General features: G+C 40.4%; 1 protein-coding gene across 3 annotated transcripts in view; it reads left to right on the top strand.

Moving 5' to 3' along the window:
• E2F3 (E2F transcription factor 3) overlaps nucleotides 1-6317 on the top strand; it is an 80745-nt gene extending 74428 nt beyond the window's left edge. For all 3 annotated transcript variants that reach the window (XM_067752100.1, XM_067752101.1, XM_067752102.1), the window contains exons 5-7: nucleotides 100-214; nucleotides 1519-1654; nucleotides 2824-6317. In XM_067752100.1, coding sequence (XP_067608201.1) covers nucleotides 100-214; nucleotides 1519-1654; nucleotides 2824-3086 — 514 coding nt within the window. In that variant the 3' untranslated portion in view covers nucleotides 3087-6317. The remainder of the gene's footprint in view (nucleotides 1-99; nucleotides 215-1518; nucleotides 1655-2823) is intronic.
• Nucleotides 6318-25905: the final 19588 nt, after the last annotated feature.

Below are 25905 nucleotides of genomic sequence, written 5' to 3' on the forward strand. Positions count from 1 at the left end.
AATAAAATACTTAAAAATCTTTCCATGCATCTATTTTGTTATCTTCATAATGGTTACATCCGAGACGATTAGTTGGAAGATTTCCTTAACGCTCATTACGTTAGCTTATGTTACATATCAAGATATTCGAAAAATTAGTGGCCTTAAAGACCAAACTGTTATAGTTGTGAAAGCCCCTCCAGAAACAAGACTTGAAGTGCCTGACCCGATAGAGGTAAGGAGATAACGTCTTCGTTCATCTGTACAGATCTTTTGGGAATGCCTGGTGTTAAAGAATCATTGACTCCTGGTTAAAGTGTATTCTCCTAAAAGCTTCATAGTTCTTCCCCATCTGTTGTACTTAATCCTAACTTTAAAAACATTTCAACAGTTTGATATGTATTGAGTGTCCAAAAATTCTAATTTTAACATAGCAGGGCATTCAACTCAAAGTGGTATATGGGGCCCTGTCCCTCTTGTATTTTCTCTTTCTCATAATTTGTTATATGGTAGTTCTGATCCATTTGAACCGGTGGGGAATTTTACGTGGATTACTCTGGATGTGGTCCCCACCGTGGACAGAGATATAAATGTTTTAAAGTAGTTCCCTAACTTATCTTAGGACATTTTAAGAATTTATCATTTATAAAACATTTACTTTTAAGAAATCAAATGGGACTTCGGGTTAATTGATAGACTAGAATATTGTAAGAAAATAAGGAGCATAGTTTTGTGATTGCTTTCAGATATACTTTGATAACATAGACCTAGACTGTAAAAGATACAGAAATGTAGTAAAAGAATGTGTAGAAAATAAAAAGAGAATGAAATTTGCAAGCTCCCATCTAGGGTAGAGTTCTCACCTTAAATGATAATAATAGCTCTATGACCTAGATAAAGAAGAATTTTAAATATTAGTGTGCTGCATTCTCTCATTAAACTCAGTTCCTAGCACTTAAGAGTACTATTCCTCCAGTGGCTATTAAAGTTCAACATAAAAAAAAACCCTACTGTTAAGGAATAATAACATGGGAATACTGTATTTGGAACACTTAAAAGACCTTCTAACAGTTTGCATAAAAGGAATATATATATATTTTTTAAATTCACCTCCTCTTGGCAAGGGTCAGCAAACTTTTTCTTTAAAGAGCCAGACAGTAAATGTTTTTGGCTGTGTGAGCCCTACAGTCTGTTGGGACTATTCAACTGCCCAGCTCTGCCATCATAGCATGAAAAAAAAGAAAAGAAAAGAAAAAAAAAATCAGCCAGAGGCTACACACAAACAATGGGAATGGGCATGACTCTGCCAATAAAACTTTATTTGCAAAGCCAGTTAGTGGACAGGATTGACCCTCGGGCTGCAGTTTGCGGACCCCTGCTCTAGAGGATGACAGTCATTGATTGAGGTGGACTACCAGTAGAGAAACAAAAGGAACAATGAAAATTACCCTTACTTTCCATTTTTTGATGAAGATTACTATAGCTCTCATTTCCAAAAGAACTTTCTGTTTGAACTTATCTCACTTCTTCTGTTCATAGAGCCTACAAATACATTTGGCAAGTACCCAAGGACCCATTGAGGTTTATTTGTGTCCAGAAGAGACTGAAACACACAGTCCAATGAAAACGAACAACCAAGACCACAATGGGAATATCTCTAAACCCACTTCCAAAGGTAAAAATTCCACTTTTGTCATTTGGAAACTATGTTAAAAATGAAATGTGGCTAGAAGGATCCTGTATCAGAATCACAAGTCTAGGCAAGAAACAAAAATTTCTGTTATTAATGTTATTAAGGTAACATTTTTTTTTAAAAAAGTCATTCTGAATAGTTTGCAGAAGAAAATAATGATCTTCTTCAGGGCAAATGGCTCCTCCACCCACTTAATGGAGCCCCTACAGGCTTTTGCCGTCAGCAGAAACCATTTCTTTACAGTGTTTTGGAAAACCAGCGGAAGTGAGGAGTGGAGCTGGAAGCTGTCTGGGTGAATCACCAGCGACACTTGGCCGCACACCTCTGAGTGATACCGCAGAGATCATTGGAGAGGGAACTGAAAAAAGTTAGGAGAGAAGAGCCTTTTGCCAAAGAAGTTTTATCCTAATTTCCCCCGCCATGTGATGGGGAGAGAATAAGGGAGGGAAACCCCAGGAAAATAAATCTAATGCATCCCTCCACTGTCCACACAGCGAGGGAAGCTTTTTTGCAGTCTTTTCGTTTTTTTCAGATTGGAGATACGCATTTAATTTTCTTCTGCTACCTCCCGATATAGGAGCAAGAATAGGAATGATTTAAGTGATCAGGTCTGACTTAATATTGAGGGGGAGAAAAAAATGCTACCTCAGACGGTAAAACAAAAGACCACTTTTTTTTTTCCCACCCTAGAACTTCAAAGTGGATGTGTCTTTTTATTTGTATTTTTAGAAGTATCTTTAATAAGCTAGTTGTTCAAAAAAAGACTAAGTTAAAATCGGTGATCTCTACTAAGGAGCCAACTTTTCAGTCTGTAGGTTTTGTTTTCTTTTGTTTTTCTTTACAGAATGACTAACTGATAGCAGGACAGTTTTTAGCTTGTTAGCCTCTAATCTTTGAAGCTACGTGTATTCTTGTTTGCTAACCGTCGGTATTTTAAAAGATGAGTGAGTAGACAAGAACACAGAAAGGCTTACCAGAGTCACTGCTCACAGAGCCTGTTAGCATGAGGTGATCTATACTGTAATGTCATCTAATTGTCCTTAGCAAAGAGTGTGCAGGCTTTCATAACAGCAACACGTACATACTTCTCCTAAATTAATTTGATTGTTGCCTAACTTATTTTCTTGTTTCCACCAACTTTTTCCTTTCAGACTTGGCTTCAACCAACTCAGGACATAGTGATTGCTCAATTTCTATGGCAAACCTTTCTCCTTTGGCCTCCCCAGCCAACCTTTTACAGCAGACTGAGGACCAAATTCCTTCCAACCTAGAAGGACCATTTGTGAACTTACTGCCCCCCCTGCTCCAAGAAGACTATCTCCTAAGCCTTGGGGAGGAGGAAGGCATCAGCGATCTCTTTGATGCTTACGATCTGGAAAAGCTCCCGCTGGTGGAAGACTTCATGTGTAGCTGATTATGCTTTGTGTGGACTTCCCTTATAAACCCATATTTTTTTATTATGAAACCGAACATCTGTCATGCAGTGTTGTCCCTTCCTACCTTCTTCCTCCAAGATAGTATCATGAAGTAAACTACAAACTTCAGAACAAAGCTGACATTTTAATGAATTAAAAAAAAAGAAAAAAAATGTCTAAACGCACAGTTGCAGGCGCCCTTGGGAAAGCCCTGCCTCGCCCCAGGCTCCAAAATCTCCTGGATGAGTCAGCAAGTGAGAAAATGTGCAATCAGGTGTCTCTCACCCGTCCTTTTCCTCCCTCCCTCCTGGACTGGCTTGCTGTGCCTGACGGATGGGCTGTAGACTGGGGTCTGGCCACCTGGCCCACTCGCAAACAGCAATCTTCCTTAATAGCATTTCAAGCCGTGCCTTCTTCGCAGAATGCATGTCTTTGGGGTCTGCTAATTTGGAATGGAACTGCAGGAACTGTAAACTTGAAGTCATGCAAAAGTATGAAATGGATTTCTTCAGCTCTTCTTAGGAATATTTAAATTACTGTCATAATTCAGTTTAAGCTATGGACCGCATGTCCCACTAGGAGGTCAAGAGATCCTCCACAGCCTTTCAGATGAAGAAACTGTTTTCAAGTATTTGTCGCAGATACAGAAGAATAGTTGAGTTCTGCCCCTCTGAGCTGTTGTGGATTTTTCCTGTCTCCATAAACCACTTCCACTCCCCTGCCCCCAATGTATTCGTAAGTTTGAAGTTGATTTGTAGCAAATGCCTACTTTGGAGTTCTTTGTGGATTATTTTAGATTTTTTTTTTTAAGCTGCCATTTAAGCATTCCTGTGGCACCCATCACCATTTCAATTTAATTGTTTACTTTGAAGCAGTTTTTGCTAATTCAAATTATTTAAGCAGAGGTAGAGAACCTCTATTGATCAGAGCATCTAAACGTGTGTGATCTAAGGTTTAACAGCCTCTGCAAGAAGCTTTGCCCCATCTTGCTTCCTTTCCCAGGAGGGGGCGCTTGGAGCCAGTGGAGCTCGCTGACAGGGGCGGCCCATCTGGAAGGAGAACCAGGTCAGATGACACAGCAGCCCCAAGGAGCAGCAGGTGTGGATCCCTCCGTCCTTGGGCTTCCCGGGCCCCCGTGACCGGGGAAAGGGCTCTCTTATACTGCACTCAGGGAGACCACTTCTCAGGATGGGGTCAGATGGAGAGGCCTCTGGGGAGAAAGACATCCCCCGTTGTGAGTAGGGTTCTATCAGTGGCCTTTACTTCCGCTGGTGAGAACAGCTCCCATTCCCCTCCCGCTACGAAGGAGTGAGCTGGACCAAGGGAAGTCAGGGATGTAGAAAAAGCAGGACGGGATGCCAGGGCATCTTCCCCTTAACTCTTCAGGAATGGTGTCCCAAGTTGGAGGCTTCGTGACAGCTGCAAATCCTACCAGTTCTGTCCAAGAATGGCTTTCCCATTGGCCAGGGGGAGATGGCCCTCTCCCGCTGGGAATGTGGCAGAGTACCTCACATCCATTCCTTGGATGCTAAAGACTGTGGGAATGAGGGAGTCATCTAAAAAACAAACCTCAACACAAAGAACAGTTAAATTGAAATGCTATGTGCCCAACACAGCGGTAGGCACATAGTAAGGCACTCGATTCACGTGTTCAATTGAATGGCAAATATATCCCTTAGGAAAAACACAAAACAAAACCGCGAAAGCCCTAGCCGGGTTAGTCTAGGTAGATTTCCACAATATGCAAAGTGGTGGTCGGGTCAAAACAATGACACCAGCACTTTAAACTATTTGTGTAGGTATGCATGGGTGTATGTTTGAGAAGAAAAACAAAGGTGCAGATCATCCTCCCTTTTCTTCTGCCTCCATCCCCACCCCCGTCGTCCCCTCATACACACACTGGACTTGGTCCGAGATGAAGCATTGGGGGGGTGGGGGGGGGGAAGGGGGAGCTTTGTGTCAAGTGCCTACTGGAAATGCACTGTGGGGTGTTTTCCTGTATGGGAAACCATTTATGCCAAGCTTTTCCCCATTCCCCATATTTATCTCATCTGGTTAGCTGCCTCCGCTTCCAGCTTTGTGTAATTCTCTTTGCCAGCCGCACAAAAGCTGATTTTTTCCCAAAGTCTAAAGACTGAGCTCACCTGACTAGGTGTTTGTGTGTTTGGTTGAATTTCTCGTTAAACCTTTTCGTAACATGATGCCGTATTTATTGTTTTAAAAATGAAAGGAATCCTAATAAGTCTTACAAGTTCCTTCATGCATAAGGTTTTCCCAGTTAATGGGCTTAACTGGTGTACATTAATTAGACGTCCATACTGTATTCTGTTTGCATTATTAGTCATTTTATTTTTTGCATAGTATCTGGCACACAAAGTGGGTTAGTACTACAGTATTTGCGTTACTTTAAGTACTGAGTATGCAGGTTTCCTGGTACCATTGAGTTGCTGCTATTAAAGCTCACACATGAAATGGCTAAAAGTTACACGTGTGCGTATTATGACTGCGTGAGCCTTAGAAAGTAAACTGTATAAAGAGCAACACATGAGCTGTCAAACAGTGTTAGGTGTGTGTTTATATGTACAGATCTGTGCGTAGCAATCGCTTTATTTAAGTTGATACGCAGCCTACTCATATTTTCATTATCTAGCAATTTTGTACAAAAATAGCAATTAATTTGTAAACACTGCCAGAATATTTTCTAGCTGGTTTGTAATTTTTTAAGAGTGTTGTTTTGTTTTTGTTGTTGTTGTTGTTGCGTGCTTGTGTTCATTTCTGTTGTAAGTGTAGATCTGTAAATACAATTGCAGTATTTAAAGCTTCAGCTTTCAGGAAAAAGAAAAGTAAGAACTCAGCGTGTGCATGACAACTCGTGTGTACAAGAGGAGGGATTTGAAGGAAGATGCCTTGCAGAGTGAGTCGGGTGGCAACTGTCAGATTGTGGGAATTTCTTTTCCTATGGGGTACGTAATTTTGTCAAAAGTAAGTATTTCTCCCAAAATTGGGAGCAGGCAAACTACTAATCAGTTTAGCTTTGTGTTGTATGCTAGTTAAAAGAAGAAAATATGTAATATAATGTAAAAAAAAAAAAAAAGCTTTTATGATGGATTTTGTAAATAGATTTGTTACAGGGTAACCTGTTCTCTAGCTGTGATCTTACCACTTCAAATGGGTGTAATTTGAATAAATTTTGTATGGTAAAGGATCAATAAAATGATTTTTTTTAAAGAGCTTAGACTTGTGGATGGATTTTTCTTACTATTGTCTTATGCTCCTACATTAATTTTATTTTTAAAGACACGCTTAGCAAGTTAAGGGGAACGTTTGAACAAAAACTCACAACATCATATGTCTTACCATTTAGTTGGGATTTGGGGAACATTAAGCAGAAAATTTTTTGAGCACCTGTGTTATGCCTGCCACTCCGGGAAGCAGAAGGACTTGCCGTGTCTCTGATCACTTGGCAGAAACCACTACCAGGTATGGAGGATTTTTACACTGAGAAAGTGACAAGTCAAGTCTTATTCCTCATAAGGAGTATGAAGCCAGTAGATTCTGTTTCTCAAGATTGGTAATTACCTTCCTCGTTCTAGATTCTGTATTTCTTATAATGCCACCTGTGAACAACTTCGGATTTTTTTTGACTGCCATGTCACTCCTAACTCAGAGCTCATCATGTAAAAACTTCAAAATGTATATCGTATACACACACAATCAATGCACAAGAGTTAACGTAGAAAAAAGAAACATCCCCTGCTGCCCCCCCGCCCCCGTCTATTCACCCCAGAGGTAACCACTATTTTCATTTTTCCTGTGTGTATCCTTCTGGTCTAGGTGTTTTCTAGGCATATATAAACACGCGTTTATATACAGTTTTTAACATAAATTGAACTTAATACATATATGTTGATGTTTAGCTTTTTTTTTTTTTCCACTAAATAGCATCTTGGACATCTTTCCATGTTTGTACTTAGAGATCATGTTCATTCCCTTCAAAGCCTGCATAGCATTCCAGTGATTAAAATTTTACTTAATAATTTATTTACCTAGCTAATTTCCTGTTTGAAGATATTTTTGAAATAGAAAATATGTTTTATTGAATGCTTATACTATGCCAGGTACTATTTTTTTTAATATGGTAAAATACACATAGCATAAAATTTACCATTAGTGACATTTAATACATGCACCATGTTGTGCAATGATCACCACTCTGGTTCCAGAACATTTTCATCATCCGAAAAGGAAACAGCACACCCATTAGGCAGCCAGCCCCATCCTCTTCTAGTCCCAGCCCCTGACAACCACTAATCCGTTTTCTGTCCCTATGGATTTGCCTGTTTGGGTTATTTCCTATAAATGGAATCATACAATATGTGACCTTTCTGCTTTTTTTTCACTTAGCATTATGTCCTCAAGGTTCATTCATGTGGAAGCACGTGTCAGTACCTCCTTCCTTTTCATGCCTGAATAATATCCCGTTGCATGGATATACCACATTTCCATTATCTGTCCATCAGCTGATAGACATTTGGGTTGTTTCCACTTTTTGGCTACTGGAACACCAGGTACTATTTTAAGTGCTTCATGTGAGTGCTCTGTGGTTTTTCACGGCACGCATCACTAGCTAATCCTATATACGTTATCGCTCCTCTTCTAGAATGTGAGCTCAATGAGGAGAGGTACTTTGTATTACTCACTGTTGTGCCCCCAGTTCCTAAAATAGTGCCTGGCACATAATAAGCACCTAATACATATCTAAATGAATGATTTGTATTTAGCAGATGAGTCTGAGGTTTAAGAATGTTAATTAAAAGGCAACACAGTGATATAATGAGCTCAAAGGCTTTCTCACCTCATTTTGTACCTTATACTGGACTTTTTTTTTTCACAGTTTTGCGTTTTATTTTTAGTTCTGCTTGGAGTCCTGTTTTCCCAGAGTTGGAGCACCTGACTTCTGTCATCCAGCATAGCCGCTCTCATATCCAGGGGTGTGCCCCTTTGGTCAGCAGGTATTCTATAGTCAAGCCAGTGATGGAAGTTGAACAAAGTGATACAAAAATGGATCCCTTCTTCCAGGTAGACTACTGAAGGTGGTGGTGGGGGGGGGGGTAGGAGCTAGCAAATAAAACAAGAATTGTCCATACACAGTTGAAAAATGTAGAGAAGATGAATTTGAATCAATTGTGTAGAGCTGCATCTTTTCAAAAGGTGAATATATGACTAGGATGTGTAAACAGTTTATAATTCAGAAACTTACCTGAGTATTGTTTTAAAATGGGCTCACTCTACTCTGGGGAGAATTTAGAAATCAGTCTGTAATATTGAAATAGAAAATAAAACCATTATTAAAAAGTTAATTGTATTCCACTCATTTAATGTCCATTAAGAGAAATATCAATAGTTATTCATTTATTCGGTCACTCTTTGAATGAGCATAAAGTGATTACTATATGCCAGACACTGTTGTAGGTGCTGGAGTGCAAATGGAAAAAGACATAGATCCTATTAGCAAGAGGAAGCTTATAGTCTAGTGGGGAGAGGAACGAGTTTTAGTTAGGAGAAGTAAGTTCTGAGGGCCAGGTCTTAAGTGATTTTTCCTTCCAAAGCCACATTTGGAAGACTTGGAAGGATAGATGGTTAGAGGCAGAAATGGAAATGAAGATGTAGACTTTCTGCTGGAGAGCTTTACAAAGCAGGAAAGCTTCTGATCCAGGATGCAGGAGGGCTTTTGCAGAAGACTGCCCAGGTAGGCACAACTCAAATGTGAATAAGCCAATAGATTCATTTTCTAGGATCTAGGGAGCTGGGGAGCCTCAATCCAATCTCGACTACAACCCGGATACCGTGAAGGAAAATGACGAGATTAAATGGTAGGTCATGCCTTGGGATAAGAATGAGAACCCCTGCCCTGGCTACTTAGAATTAATCAGCTAGGAGTCAATCAGAAGTTAAAAGAAACACCATTGCGGTGCGCGGGCTTCTCATTGCAATGGTATTTCTACTCATCCCCATGTTTCATGGGTGGATGCTATCATTATTCTCTGTGTCTCTGTGCACAGTAACAAATTGGGAGAGATGGAAACCATTGGAAGGCCAAGTTGGAGGACTTCTCAGTGGTTCTTTTGTCCTCAGTCTTTGATAAAAATGGATTTGCTCTGTTTAAACAGAGGAATAATCAAATTGGCAACAGCTCCTAAATAGGATGTTCCGCCTCTGCCTTGAAAGACTCAGACTTCTCTTCCTGTACAGGCTACTTTTCAGCTTTAGAAGCCTTTAAGACAGTTTCTCTGCATCATCAAATTCAGGGGCAGTTGCCTCAGGTGAAGCCTAAACTATACTGTCTCTCTCTCATCCTTGAACAGCCCTTAGCATTGTACAAGGCTTTACAGTTTACAAAGTATTTTTGGTTGCCTTGTCTCTGCATCTAAAGCCATTTGTAACTGATGGCAACAGCTGCAGAAGTAGCTAATCAATTGAAAAATGACAAACAGTATGTGGGCAGTGATATAAACAAAGGATGAAAAGCATTTAGCTTTAACCCATACTCTGGAGACCAAGGAGCAAGAAAGAACACTGAAATTCTACAGGAGAGACCTGAAATAATGACGTCAGTAAATAAAAATTAAACCATGTCAATAAAGAGAGCATGTTTAAATGGGTTAGAGATGGGAATAGAGGTTGTATGTGCTTAGAAATGGAAGGAGACAGAACAAGACCCAAGATGCTTGAAAAGAGCTACAGCTAAATCCTATCCTTGGCAAGAAACCAAAGAACGGCTGTTCCTTTCATCAAAGAGAAGGTACCATCACCATTGATTCAAAGTTTGGTTATCTATCAAGGGAATAAAGTGGGTGCTAAAGACAGGGGCAGGCATAGGGGTGTAATGAAGGAAAGGAGACAATAGAAAGTGTGGAAATAATTCCCTTACCTGGTCCTGGGAAGGAGATAAACCAGCAATTGGGGGGACAAATTAGTTATAAGTGAAGAAGAAAGAATTGGATAAGACTCCAGCTCTGGCAATACGGCTGATTAGATGGCCAGGAAACCCTCTTGTTACAAAAAACCTAGATTGCACAGAGAAAAAAAAAGCTTTTTAATCTTTATTGTATTGCTGAGATTACAGGGAATTCCTGAGGGCCAGAAGAATAAAAAAGAAAACTGAGCTGAAAAGAAAGGTTGAAGAGCCTGTAAATGGGAAAGACAGGTAAACCTTAGGTTGAAACCAATTTCATTTCTAATACTGTTACTGGAATTGAGAAAAAAAAGTCTTAGGCCAACAAAGAAAGAGTGAAGTACTGAACCTAAGACTCAGATTAAACCAGAGAAATTGGAAGAAGGCACTAGTGCTCCAGGTCAGAGTCATCTGGCGTTCAGCAGAGCAAACACATATCCTTTCTGGACAAGACCTCCTTAACGTAGGACCACAGACTGTAACTACCAAATACCAGATCACAGTCACAGGTCAACAAATATATAAGGAAACAAACCAGCATTAATAGCAGAAGCAGGAAACATCAGATTTAGACCTCAAAGAATTCAAATAATGGAACTATCAGATACAGTATATAAAATAAATATGTATGAAATGCTTAAAGAAATAAAAGATGGTAACACAAAACGAGTGGTCAAGAAGAGATGATCAAAACGTGCTGCACAGATTAGAAATAGAAATAAAATGTTAGAATTTAAAAATAAAATTGTTGAAGAAAAGAAAAAAATGATGGCTAAACCAGCAGATTAGATACAGCTAAAAAGATCATAATAAACTGGTGTGGTAAATCTGACAAAATTACCCAGAATGTAGCACAGAAAGAAAAGGAGATGGAAAATACAAATAAATTTTAAGAAAGAGGGAGCAGGGACTGAAAAAATAATTTTTTTCTGTAAAAAATCCAGATAATAAATATTTTAGGCATTGTGGCCATAAGGTCTCTGTCAAAACTATATACTTAACTCTGCCTCTGTAGCGTGAAAGCAGCCTTAACCAGTCAGCAAATAAATGAGTGTGGCTGTGTTCCAATAAAAATTATGGATGCTAAAATTTGGTTTTCATGTTATTTTCACTTGTCATGAAATAATATTCTTCTTTTGACTTTCCCCAACCATTTTAAGAGTAAAAATTGTTCTTTAGCTCACAGGTGGTACAAAAAGAGGTGGTGAGCAGTTTCTGGTCCAACATGTGGAGGGTGGAAGTTGTCACGCCTGTCCTCACAACAAAGAAAAAAGCTGAACAATGTGAAAATCAACAACTCTCCTTAGAGCTATGAGAGAATTGAGGTCCAGGACAAACTACCACCCTGAAAACTGGAGAAACGGCAAATCCAGAGAACCAGAGCTACCCAGAGCAGAAACGGCCACTGGAACCAGCAACTGGTATGAAAACCTCAAGGGTAACTGACTAGTTGTTGGGGTCTGGGTGTAGACTAGCTTGAGAAATGGAATCTCCGGAGGACCCATTCTTAGGACTCCTCACACCTTCACTAGTTTTCCCTCCAGGTGGGAAATAGGGAAACAGAGATGGGGAGCAAGGATTGGATTTTTTTTTTTTTTTTTTTCTGTAAAGAGCCAGATAATAAATGTTTTAGGCATTGTGGGCCATCAGGAGAAGGACCTCAGGGTGAAGATCTGAGAAAATCTCCCTCATGTTTCTGGTAGGGGGAGGGGCAAGTAACTATTTTGAAATATGCTCAGACCATTCTGTTCTCCTTAATAAAGGCCTGTCTTCAAGGAAAACCATTTTGCCAGAGCCGACCCCATGTGGATTTTGCCAGAGTCTTCCCAATGTAGGGGAAAGGAAATACCCAATTCCAGCCCTTTCTAGCCTTCCTGTCCCATCTAAGGGGGGAAAAAAAGCTGAGAAGCTTGTGAAGGTCACAGCCAGAGGCAATAAAAGACTGAGATCTAATCATGGGATTACAGAACGCTTACCATTGTCCACACCTTACCACCACATTAATAGGGCTGTGTATAATCATAGGGCACTACAGTGGAAAGAAATGCAAGCCTCAGACTCTTTTTAAAAAGAAGTTTCTAGAGCTTCCCTGGTGGTGCAGTGGTTGAGAGTCCGCCTGCCAGTGCAGGGGATACGGGTTCGTGCCCTGGTCCGGGAAGATCCCATGTGCCGCAGAGTGGCTGGGCCCGTGAGCCGTGGCCGCTGAGCCTGCGTGTCTGGAGCCTGTGCTCCGCAACGGGAGAGGCCGCAACAGTGAGGGGCCCATGTACCGCAAAAAATAATAATAATAATAAAATAAAAAGGAGTTTCTAGTAAAACCCAAAGACAACAGGAAAGGCAAAACAACGACGCTAGAGAAAATTTTAGCCACTGACACAACAGCTACAGCAAATAGTACACACAGCCTACTTCCTAGCCAGATAAACTTAAACCTCACACTAAAGGGCTATCTACCATAGTTCCTTTTACCCAATATATAATGTCTGAATTCCAGCCAGAAATTACAAAGCTGGGAATTCCCTGGTGGTCCAGTGGTTAGGACTTGGCACTTTTGCTGTGGGGGCCTGGGTTTGATCCCTGGTTGGGGAACTAAGGTCCTGAGTGCTGCGAGGTGCAGCCAAAGAAAGAAAGAAAGAAATTACAAGGCACACTAAAAGGCAAAAACAAAGTGAGGAGACAAAGCAAGCAACAGAACCGGACTCAGGTATGGTAGAGGTTTGAGAACTATGAGACTGAGAATTTAAAATAACTGTGATTAAGATACTAAGGGCTCTAATGGAGAAAACTGACTTCCTGCAAGAATAGATGGGCAACGTAGGCAGACAGGTGGACACTCTAAGAGAGAATCAAAAGGAAAATACTAGAACTTAAAAACACAGAAACAGAAATGAAGACCATCTTTGATGGACTCATTAGTAGGTTGGACATGGCCAAGGAAAGAATCAATAAGCTTGAAGATATGTCACTAGAAACTTCCTAAACTGAAAAACAAAGAGAAAAGAGAATGAAAAAAATAACAAACTATCCTAGAACAGTGGGGAAATTACAAAAGGTGTAATATGCACTTAATGGGAATACCAGAAGGAGAAGAAAGAAAGAATGAAACAGGAAAAAAACATTTACATAATAATGGCTGAGAATTTTCCAAAAGTAATGACAAACACCAAAACACAGATCCAGGAAGCTCACCAGAAACCAAGGAGGATAAAAGGTCTAGACCTAGGCATATCATATTCAAACTGCAGAAAGTCAAAGACAAAGAAGAAAACTTGAAAGAAGCTAGGGGTGAGGAGGACACCTTATCTATAAAGGAGCAAGGATAAGGATTACATTGGACTTCTCAGAAAAACCACGTAAGCAGGATGAGAGTGGAGTGAAATATTTAAAGTGCTAAAAGAAAAAAAAAAGACCAATCTATAATTCTATATCCAGAGAAATTATCCTTCAAAAATCAAAGAGAAATAAAAACTTTCTCAGAAAAAATAAACATTAAGGGGATTTGTTTCCAGCAGAACTGCCTTGCAAGATATGTTAAAACAAGTTATTCAGAGAGATGGAACATGACAGAGGTCAGAAACTCAGACCTACCTAAAGAAAGGGGATTTGTTAGAGAAGTAACAAATGAAGGTAAAATATTTTATTTTTCTTACTCATAACTGAGCTAACAGATAATATATTGTTTGTTCAAGATAACAACGGCAACAATATGTTAGATGATCATAGCTTATGGATAAGTGAAATGAATGACAGAAATGTTATAAGGCATGGAAGAGGGGAGTTGAGATACTGTTAGGAGATACCTGTACTACATGTGAAGCAGAATACTGCTACTTGAAAATGGACTCAGATTACTGAAAATTCTATGGCAAAAACTAAAAATTTTTTATAAAGTATAATTGATATGTAAGAGAGGAGAAAAATAGAATCTTACAGAATACTCACTTAAAACCAGAGAAGAGAGAAAAAAAGTGGAAGACAAAAAAAGGGGGGGCAACAAATAGACAACAGTAACAAATACGGTAGATATTGATCCAACTATTTTCAATAATCACTTTAAATATCAATGGTGTAAATATACCAGTTGAAAGCAGAAACTGTCAGAGTGAAATAGAAAATAGGAGCCAACTGTGTTATTTATAAGAAATCCACTTTAAATATAAAGACAGCTAGATTAAAAGTAAAGGAATGGAGAAAGATATACCATGCAAATACTAACCAAAACAAAGTGGAGTTACTATATTAATTTCAGACAGAGCAATACCATTTGCATTAGTGCCACAAAAAGCAAACACTTAGGCATAAACCTAATAAAATATGTGTGAGATCTACATGAGGAAAACTATGAAGCTCTGATGAAAGAAATCAAAGATCTGTATAAATGGAAAGCTATTTCATGTCCATAGATAGGAAGACTAAAAATTGTTAAGATATCAGTTCTCTCCAATTTGACCTACAGATTCAACCCAATACTAATTAAAATCCCAACAAGTTATTTTGTGGATATCAACAAAGAGATTGTAAATTTTATATGGAAAGGAAAAATCCCCAGCACAGCCAACATAAAACTGAAGAACAAAGTTGGAAGACACTACCCAACTTGAAGACTTACTACAAAGCTATAGTGACCAAGTTAGTATGACACTGGTAAAAGAATAGACAAATTGACCTGTGGAACAGAAAAGAGTGTCCAGAAATAGACCCACAAAAATATAGTCAACTGATCCTTGAGAAAGTAACAAAGACAATTCGATGGAGAAAGGATAGTCTTTTCAACAAATGGTGCTAGAACAATTGGACGTCCACATGCAAAAAAAAAAAAAAAAAAGAATCTAGACACAGCCTTTACCTCTCTCACAAAAATTAACTCCAAATTAATTATAGGCCTAAATGTAAAACACAAATCCATAAAACTTCTACAAAATAGAAGAGAAGAAAATCTAGGTCCCCTTTGGTTTGGTGATGACTTTGAGATACAACAGCAAAAGCGTGATCTGTGAAAACAATATTGATAAGTTGGACTCAGTTTGATATAATGGTACTGGTGCCTTATTCTTAAAATTATGTAGTGAGTTCACAGGTACTCATTTTATTATTAAGCATCAAAACTTACATTCATGCTGCACATAATTTTTTTTTAAATGAATTTACTTATTTATTTATTTCTGCATCGGGTCTCTGTTGCTGCACACGGGCTTTCTCTAGTTGCAGTGAGTGGGGGCTACTCTTTATTGTGGTGTGCGGGCTTCTCAGAGCAGTGGCTTCTCTTGTTGCAGAGCACAGGCTCTAGGCGCGTGAGCTTCAGTAGTTGTGGCACACGGGCTCAACAGTTGTGTCTCGCAGGCTCCAGAGCGAAGGCTCAGTAGTTGTGGCGCACAAGCTTAGTTGCTCCATGGCATGGTGGGATCTTCCCAGACCAGGGCTCGAACCCATGTCCCCTGCATTGGCTGGCAGATTCTTAACTACTGCGCCACGAGGGAAGTCCATGCACATAATATTTTTGTATGTAAAATTATTACACAATTTTTTTTTAAATTTTGAGGTTGGGCCTCAAAATGTCAGAAGGATAAAGGTAAGGGATTGGCAACTGTGACAACCAACTGGTCTTTAGAGTACCAAATGTGATAGATCATTACCTGATATATAGCTGACACACCATAGATTGAGCTCATCTTTTTTTTCTGTGCTGTGCACTGCAATAAAGCCTTCTGATAGATACATAAAAATAGGGAATTGGGCAGAATTAAGAGAAAGGCAAAGCTTTACAATTCATTATTTTTTTTTAAAAAGCCAAGAGTTAAATCAGAAACAGAATATTTAGAAGAGAAGCAAGGAGTCAGAAAAAACTAGAATTTTACCTCAGCAGGACTATGGCGTGCTTTGCTTAGCCCTTCTTTAAAGTGCTGATGTGTACAGAGTGCCAGGAACTGCCCTTTATAGAAACTGCTTTTCCTCCAGGCCCCTTGTCCAGCTGAGTTCAGTTACCTTTCCAAAGGCCCCAGCCACAACTTGCTTGTGGATAGGTGCCAACAGGGTAGAGGCCGGTGAGCGCAGGTAGAGGCTGGTGAGAGCAGGCAGAGCTGAGGGGCAGGAAGCACCACTGATACTGTGTTGTGTGCCCGCCCCTTTCGTAGTAATTTCATGAAAATAGTAGGCAAAAAACCAGAGTAAGAAAGGCCCTCTGAGCCATTCTTGCTGATTTATTCTTTCTTACCTTTCTCACCTCCAAATTCCACAGCTTCTATCGTATCATCTGTGCTTTCTCTTACTTCTTTCCTCCCTCGGGCCCGCTGTTTGTCAGGCCATCACAATCAGTGTGAACTTGACTTCGATGCACCTGCCCAGCATTGACCTCCTACCCCTAAGCCCAAATCCCCTCCTGCCACCTAGGGCTTGTATTTGGCATCTTAGACCTTACTATTCCAATTCTGGCTATCACAGCATGCATTAATGGAAGAGCAGAGACAATCAAACAATATTGTATTCATTATTTTCTGGAAATAACCATTCAACTCAGTTTACAATCTTCTTTGGGCCTCTCCTCTTTTCTTTTTTCCCCATTTATTGTACTTTGGGGGAAATGCTACATAATCTATACATACTCTTTTCATCCTTTGTTTAGCTTTTTTTGTTTTTTTGCTTTCAAACGAGATTTTTATTTATTATCAACATTTGGCTTGATACATGAAGGTCTAGAAGAAACCAAAAGTTATTTTTGACTTTTCATTTCAGTGATTACCTTTCAAAAATCAGAAACCCTACTATAATTGAGTAAAGCCTTAAAGCAGGTTAAAATACAGGTGTGTGGATTTCTTCACTAAGGTCTCACGTTTCCTCCCAAGCAGTCAACCAATGTTCATCATTAAGCCCCAATTCCCTAGCCATCTCTCACATGTTCAATGTGGCCTCTTATACACACAAGTCCAGTGCAACCAATCCACCCATAACACACACATCAAGTCTCTCCAAGTCAGCCACAATGCACAACACCCTCTCATCACTCATCTGGTTGCTAATCAAGGGCCATTCTTCTTGACACTGCCTACCATCTCTTTTTCCATTTCTCCCACAATACTCACTGCTCAAAACAACAAAAGAAACAAGTTCCTTTTCCCCAACCGCAGACGAAACAGCTTCTTTAACTCTATTCCACCCCAGCCCTCGCCCCGCTTATCCTGTACCCTGCCTTTATTATTCAGAAAGCACAGGGCCTGGTGAAATCTCACTCACCTCATGCTATACGTACCAGCACCCAGCTACTGATGAACCCAGGGCAGAAGAGCATCAAAGTCCTGCACCGGCCGTATTCAGTCACCTCATCCGCCAGAGGCAGCGGCAGAGCCCAGGCCATCCTGGCTCCTTCCATACCCCAGAGACAGCGTTTCTTGTACAAAGGCAAGTACTGTGATTCTACCCAATGGGACCAAGACTAGAAAACTGTAAACCAAGATCTCCCACGCAGTACCCACCAGCCAGCCACCCCCGAGGCCGACCCTCACTGCCCGCACCCTTGGGTCCTTGCTCTTGGCTGCCCTGACTTCCAAATTCCGTCTCCGCAGTTCTCCGCAGCCGCGCGAGGCCCCTTTGGCTTAATTCTTCCCGACCGCCCGGAGGGCATATCCCACTCGCTGGGCTCCCGCTTGAGATCGTGGTGGTCACTCGCTGCTTTCCAAACAGACCAGGGCAGCGACCCGCCGCCTACCCAGCGCTCCCAGGCCGCTTTCGCACCTTTCCCTGCCCGCTTCTGCTGGAAGCCCCTCCCTCCCGGGTCCGTTCTCCTGCTCCCCTCCAGGCCTTGCTTCCGGTCATCCCAAGATCACTTCCGGTCGCCCTTTCTCAACCCCGCGGCTCTCAAGTGAAATCCAGGTTTCCGCTGAGCTGACTCCCCGCCCTTTGCAGCGCCCCACGGCCTGGGAAGAAGGATGGGGAAAGCCCAGCTCTGGCTTGAAACCCAGACTCGCCAGGCTCCTCCAATGCCCCAGCTGCTTAGCTTCAAAAAATTACAAAGGTATTCTCTTCCTGGTGAAATCACCAGTTTTGTCTTATTATATTTCTTTTGGCGATTATTTGACATAACTGAAATAGATAGTACTAACGCTATGTCATTTATGAAAGCTTTTGTTTTAGGATGACTGTTTGTCTTACCAGGGCAAGAAGGTGACATGACAGTAGAAAAGGAAATGGAGACCACTCTGGCCTCTTCCCTCTTCTAAGTGGCCTGTACCACTTAGAGCTGCCATGCTCAGGACTGCTTGAGGGATACTGAATGAACATCACATAGAAAGCCTCAACTCTTGGGACTTCCCTGGCGGTCCAGTGGTTAAGACTTCACCTTCCAGTGCGGGGTGGGGGGGAAGGTTCGATCCCTGCACCTTCCAGTGCAGGGGGGTGAAGGTTCGATCCCTGGTTGGGGAGCTAAGGTCCCACATGCTTTGCAGCCAAAAAAACCAAAACATAAAACAGAAGCAATATTGTAACAGATTCAATAAAGACTTTAAAAAAATGGTCCACATCAAAAAATTTTTAAAAGCAAGCCTCAACTCTTAGCATTAAGGACATAATAAAGTTCCTATTGCTTCAGTTATCAAAAATATAGTGGTTTCAATGTAACCTCCCAAACTTAATTATATAGCGGTGTAATTAAGGAGACTTTCCAGATGGTTCAGGAAATTTCTAACATCAGCCATGGTTATTGAACAGATTCAGCTATAATTCCCTTCTCTTGGTTCTCGATCTCAGCAACTCTCTTACTTTTACCTCACTTTTTAGCTCTAGCGCCACTAAACAAAGGGCTTCTTCTAGAAATCAACATATTTGTAGATCTGAGACAGTCTACATTTTAAAATGATTGGAGGAGAGTAGTTTAAGCTGGTTTAAAAAAAAAAATGCCTGGAGGTGTTTTGACAACACATTGCAGTGTTGAGCACTTGGCTTTCATTATGCTGTGAGTGGTAAGAGATTGATGATAAGTGCTGAGTTTCTTTTGAAACTGTAAACAGGAAGGCCGGAATGGATGAGATGTGGGAATCAGATCATACGATGACTTCTATAGAAGAGTGGTCTGTGTATATATATACATATACACATCCTATGGGTTCTGTTTTCTGGAGAACTCGACTAACGTAGCATCTGTGTAGTAGAAATCATGTCTGTGCTTCCTCCAATATCAAACCATAGGGTCACAGGTGGATCCTGTGATTATTAGTACGTGACCCCTCATTTGCTAGACTCAGCTGGCTGAATGCAGTCTTTTCTCCAGGAATTGGAATTGGGGTTAAGAGGAATTCATGTCTATTTCTTGAATGGAAGAGATGTAACCACTCAGAAGTGTTGTGTAGCCATCTTCTACATGAATTGAGTAGCAGAGGAAGCCATGGCAATTAAAGAAAAAGGAACTCCAAGTTTTAAGAGAAACGAAGATAAGAGACAGAGAGCAGTGAGTTCCACATGCTTCCTGAAGCCAGCAGCACTCTGGCCCTGAAATTCTCCTTGTAATGAATTCTTCATTGCTTAATTGGGCTTCAGTTTGTTTGTATTACTTGCAACCAGAAGATCTTAACTAATATAATAACCTAGCATGTCAGACAGTTTGTCAGCCACTAGGGATATAGAGATTTAAAAAAAAAAAAAATGGTATGGTTCTCATCCCACCACTGCACAACTCCCCACCAAAAAACAAGTCCCTTCCTGCATGGAACCTCCAGTACCCAGGGGAGAGGTACACACGTAAGCAGATAAAGTCTACACGGTATAGTAAGTGAGGAGATACTTTGTGTTACCAGATTTAGAAAACAAAAACAAAAGCAGGAATGCCTGGTGAAATTTGAATTTCAGGTAAACAATGAACACATTTTAGTGTAAGTGTTTCCCAAATATTTTATCCGGCAACCTCAGAGATAGACCGTAGACAGATGTTAGAGAAGAGGGGCGCTTAACCCAAACTAGGGTGTCTCAGAAATCTTGTTTTATTTGTTTATTTACCTACCTGGTTAGTTCTTTTCTGGAGAAAGAATGCTTGGGTTGAGTTTGGAAGGATATGTAGGAGTTCACCAGGGGAAGAAAGGCAGGAAGAGTATTTGAGTGAGAAAGAAAAACAAGAGGACTAAAGGCACAGAAGCATGACACAGCAGTGTACGAGAAGGGAACTCAAGCATTTTGGCATCACCAGAGCTCAACAGTACAGGCAGTGAGATTTAAAATGTCAGGAAATGTTTAGGGATTCAGATGGTACGCTAACACGATGATTTTCCATCCCATGCATACGCCTATTGGAATGTCAGGAAAGATATTTTAAAAACAGTAATTCATAATGACACTAGAAATGTAGAAGGGCTGTAGGCAGCAGATAAAAGAGTTGAGGAATTCCTGGAAAACAGAACATTTATAGCATCACATTAGCAAAGCAACAAAATGGAGAAGCCGTAGCCAAAACACAAGGAGGAGAAAGTCACTTCAGTGACATTTCAAGGGTGAGAATGGATTTTCCTAGGGAAACCCCAAGTTTGTTGTCCATAAAGAGAAAAATAGAGCCTGGACACAGCATAATGACAATTACTGAAAGATCTGACTTGGGACAGCAGTATCTGTTGGATCTCCCTCCCCTCCCTATGTTCTAGCAAAGTTTGTTCCCAGAATAAAGGCCTGAGAATGTTTTTCTCAAAGCATGGCAAGGAAGGGTTAGGGTTAGAGTTAGAATTATCATGCTATTTGGGTCAGAGAGCAAAGCAAGAAGGCGCCAGAGGTAACTCTAGACTTTGGCCAAGACTATAGAGGGTGAAAGATTCCAAATTAAGGTCATGAGCACGGCTCTCTAAAGAGAGAATTGTATTTCAAAAGATAGGTAGAAGGCACCAGGTAAGAGGAAGGTATCTCCAAAACCACAAGTCACCCTCAATCTCTCTCTCTCTCTCTGTATATAAACAAATACATACATACATGCATATATATTATGTATGTATTATCTTTCTAAACGACAAACACTCCTTCCTAACAAAACTTTTTAAAGTATGCAAAGCCATGGTTTTGCAAAATATCAAAGGTGTCTGACTTTAATAGTATTGCATCTGTCTGGATACTCAGTTGATGGACCAATCATGCTTAAATGTGTAAAAAAAAATCTAATTCATAAATGATTATGTATTTATCCCATAACATTTCTTTTTCTTGACCATTTCAGATTATAATCAATATTTTCACCGAATTTGTGTTCTATTTACAGTTATTATCTGAGGGGTTAAAAATAAAATATAATTATATTTGAAATGTACAAAATTTCAATTATTTTAATCAAAATGTAAATTAAAGTAAATATGAAAATTAATTTTTATATAAGGTTTCAAATGTTATTTTTTCTTCTTTTTTATTATTTTTTAAATTTATTTTTGGGTGTGTTGGGTCTTCATTGCTGCACGTGGGCTTTCTGCTAGTCGCGGTGTGCGGGGGCTGCTCTTCGTTGCTCTATGTGGGCTTCTCATTGTGGTGGCTTCTCTTGCTGTGGAACACAGGCTCTAGGCATACGGGCTGCAGTAGTTGTGACACGCGGGCTCAGTAGTTGTGCCTAATGGGTTCTAGAGCACAGGATCACTAGTTGTGGCGCACGGGCTTAGTTGCCCCGCGGCATGTGGGATCTTCCCAGACCAGGGCTCGAACCCGTGTCCCCTGCATTGGCAGGCAGATTCTTAACCACTGTGCCACCAGGGAAGCCCAAATGTTATTTTTTTCTGAAGTGTTTTAAATTATTAAAATTAAATGACAAACTACAAATTAAAGTTAATGAATATTGAATTTTAAAATCAAATTATTTTTAAAGCTGAAATTTAAATATAATTTTTAAAATTTATTTAATGTTACTAGTTTAAAAATAAAACACACTAAAAGCTAGTCAAATATTTAGTTTTCACGGTCCATCTGGTTGCCAATAGAAAGAATCAGCATCATGCGACATGCCTAAACATGCGTGTATATGCAAATTTAAGAGTAATATGAATTATTTAATATTGGGAAATTTTATTCACCTGTCGTGTACAATTGTTTCAAATGTTGAGCTAATATAAGAGAACATTCAGATTCACAAAGGCAAGCAAGAAAATGGAAGCTGAGCCCTCTTAGAGAATAATCCTTCATTATGCAAGAATCTACCGCATCCATCTTGAGAGGAAGGATTTGTCACAATTACTAATTTGTATCTTCTCTTTCTTCAGTGTTTCTGCCTCTCAAATTCTCCCTGCTGAAACAATACCCATTTCCAAAATCGGTAGGGCACAACTCACAAACATTGAGGACATTTGGACAGGATTGCCCTTTCTTTCAAGGTCACGGACATGAGGAAATGTGTTTCTCTGGGGCTTGAGCAGTGTTAGCATGACAGCAGATGTTTAGGGATGCAGATGTTGCTGGACCAGGACTGAGTGCCAGCCTGAGTGGGAAAGGCACCTGTATTTTCTTTAATAATTTACTTTTGTGCAGTCTTTTATGCCCAAGTGTCAGAGTGTGAATGCTCCTTTTGCCACATGACCCAGCTCTCACCTGCCATCATCAAAAATAGTTTTCTGTGATCAGAACTTGAACCCACTGATAGGTAACCAGAGAGTGTTATTTGGGCGTGGAAATAAGATGTTTAACCTAGGTCCACACAGCAAATATTAACAGGAAAGAAAAAAGTAAAACAAAGCAAGAACCACCAAACATCTGAGGAAAATCAACACTTTGAAAGACAGGCACGAAAGGCAACAAATAAGGGAATTAACACTAGGTTACACTGTGTTCATTAGAGGAGAGACAGGCGACAGCCAGATCCTGACGGGCCGTGCTGGTCATGCTAAGGAGACTGGACTCTATGTAGCTGTCAGGGGGTCAATGGAAGTTTCACCAGGGAAGGGCTTCTCATGTTCGTGTTGTAGACAGGTCACGGGCTGCCGTGTGAAAAACAGGTTAGAGGGGAATAAGATTAGAGGCAGGAAACTTGTTAATAGTCCAGATGGGAGTTGATGGAAGCCTGAACTAAGGCAGTGGGAGTAAAAATAAAAGAAAATTGTCTGAAAGTACTTAATATATATAATCATTAGAACATAATGACTGACTGGATAAAGAGTAAGAATAAAATCAGTCAAGGGTAATATCCAGTTTTCTGGTATTTTGACTGTCTGGATCATTATGTTACTAACTGATTCAGAAAAAACAGGAGAAACAGATTTGGTTAAAAGTAAAATTTAAAAAATAATAGTCATAACAATAACAGCAAATAATAATAAAGATGGATGACATTTAATGAGTTTCTACTATGTCTCTATGATTCCATTTTATTCTTTAAAATATCTACATCTATTATTAGAGTTAATGCTACAGACAGTCTGAAAGATGGACACTATTAATTAGTCCCCTTTGACAGATGGGGAAACTGAGGGGTAGAAAGGTTAAGTAACTTGCCAAAACTCACAGAGAATACCCTTAATAAACAGTGTTGCTGTTATTGTAGCAACTAGTTTATTAGGGTTGTTTCTTTTAATGTCTGCTTTAATCTATTGCCACATAACCAAATACCAAAACCTATTGGCTGAAAACAACAATAAACATTTATTATCTCATACAGTTTCTGTGGATCAGGAAGTGGGGAGCAACTTTGTTAGGTGGATCTGGCTTCAGGGGTCTCATGAGGCTGCAGTAAAGATGTCAGCCAGGGCGGCAGTCGTCTGAAGGCTGGACTGAGACCAGAAGATTCACCTCAAGTTAGTTCACTCATGGTCAGTACGTTGGTGCTGGCTTTTGGCAGGAGGCCTGAGTCCTTCCCATGTGAACCTCTTCATAGGTTTGCTTGAGTGTCCTTATCACATGGCCACTGGGCTCCCCAGGTTGAATGATCCAAGAACGAAAAAGATGGAAGCTACACTGTTTTTATATGTCCAAGCCTTAGAAATCACACACAGTCATTTCCTTAATATCCTAGTGGTTATGCAGATCAGCCGGATTCAATGTGAGGGGGAAATATATAAAGCTGAGCCTCATGGGGGTCATCTTGGACACTGGCTGCCATATGTTCTTAACCTGGCCTTGAGGCATTATGTCATCGTACCTTTCAGCAGTGCAATTCCGCTCTCAGCTCATCTGACTTAACCCACAGATAGATTTTTAGAGACAAGCATGCACTCCATACCCTTAAGGCAATCCTTTATTAATACTGAATCTGTCAACCAAGCTTTAGTCAATGTTGAGCATCAGGAAATTTGACACTGTAATAGCTGACAGGTTCCTTGAGGCCAATGAACCTCTCTTGGTGGCTAACGGTATAGAAGGGCTAGCATAGCTGATCTCTGCCCACCTCCTCTCAGGCCACTCTCTTCCCATTCATACATTCCAGTTTCACTGGCCCTTTTCCCCACCTTGGAGCCTTTGAATTTGCAGCTCTCTCTGCCTAGAATTTTTTCCCTTGCTTCCTCACACTCTCCCTCTCCTCTGGCTTCTTATTCTAGGCTTCAGTTTACACATCACTACCACAGAGAGAACTTTCCTGCTCATGTGGGATTCAGACAGAGAAATGGCCTCTCATAACTGGCGTCCCTGAACCCATCCTGCCATGAAGCAGGTGAATAGAAATCTACTCTGCGTGAGGAAGGTAGCTCCATTAGCACCCACGTGGGGAAGAAAAGGCGCTATTTTTCTTGTTATTATGAAGGATGATAAAGACAATTATTGCTACCATTTGTCAGTACTTAGAGAGCAGTTGTACCCTTGTCCTCATCTCCTTCAAGAATTCATAAAAAAAAGAGTGAATAAAAGTGACTTTGTTGAAGATGTCAAGGGAAGAATGAGAAGAAAACAATCTGCAAATAAATCTCTCTTAGATATCTCTGTTCCAAAGCAACTGATATATTTTATCGAATGTTGTGTTTTTACCAGCCAGCTCTTTCGGGGGTGGGAAGGACTTATTTGTAGAGTTGCCAACTGCTGTGGTGTAAATATTCCCAGCATGGTTGCTTTTACACTATGAACATGATGTCACTGAACACGCAGTTAGGAATAAATGCCAACAATCAGCCCTTGGGAGCCAACAGGAGCCGGCTCCAGCACACTAATACCCCATCAGTACCAACCACGTTGATTTTTTTCTTCTTCCTCACAGATTTACCCCGTCTCTCAGCTCCTAACCATCAAACATTGTGTATCCAAACCCTCTTCAACATTCAGAAAGACAAAGGGCCTCCAGTCGGTAGGATTCACCCTCCCTAGAAGGCAGTATGTTTTGTTGGGATCTTAGTCATCAAAGTATTTCTTCCAAACTCAGGTACTAGATCATAAGAGAAATTCAAGGGAATGTCATCTCCTCTCTCTCCTTATACGTAGGTCATCTCATTTACAATCCCCATGGCTGTCATTTGGGATATTATTATCTCAATTTTCCAATTAGGAAATTGAAGTTCAGGGACTTTAGCCGACTTTCCCAAATTCACTGAGTTAGGAAGTGGAATAACCAGGATTTGAAGTTAGGGCTGTCTGGTTCCTTGTCTGGGCCCTTGATCTCTGCCTTACATTTTGTGCACCTGTGAACCATGCTGTGTTGTCAGGCCCTAGCTGGGAAGCACTGAGAGAGTTGTTTCTCAATCAGTCCCACAGCCGTCCCAGGATGTTGCTGGAGAATTACAGAATTAACACTACAACTCAAACAAATAAAGTGTTTTAAATAAGGAAATTCGGAACACTTTTCTTTTGTGTCAGTTTTGTGCAAAACACAGAGCCAGATGGGGCTGTGAATATAAACCAGGACTAAGACCTTTTCAATATTTGTAGAAAAGCAATGATTGAGTTGTTTTAGGGCAAGTCTCACAGAGTGTTTCATCTTGGGGGCAACCCAGAGGATAATTGTTAACAGAGTG

Source organism: Pseudorca crassidens, chromosome 10, assembly GCF_039906515.1.
Source record: "Pseudorca crassidens isolate mPseCra1 chromosome 10, mPseCra1.hap1, whole genome shotgun sequence".
NCBI lineage: Eukaryota > Metazoa > Chordata > Mammalia > Artiodactyla > Delphinidae > Pseudorca > Pseudorca crassidens.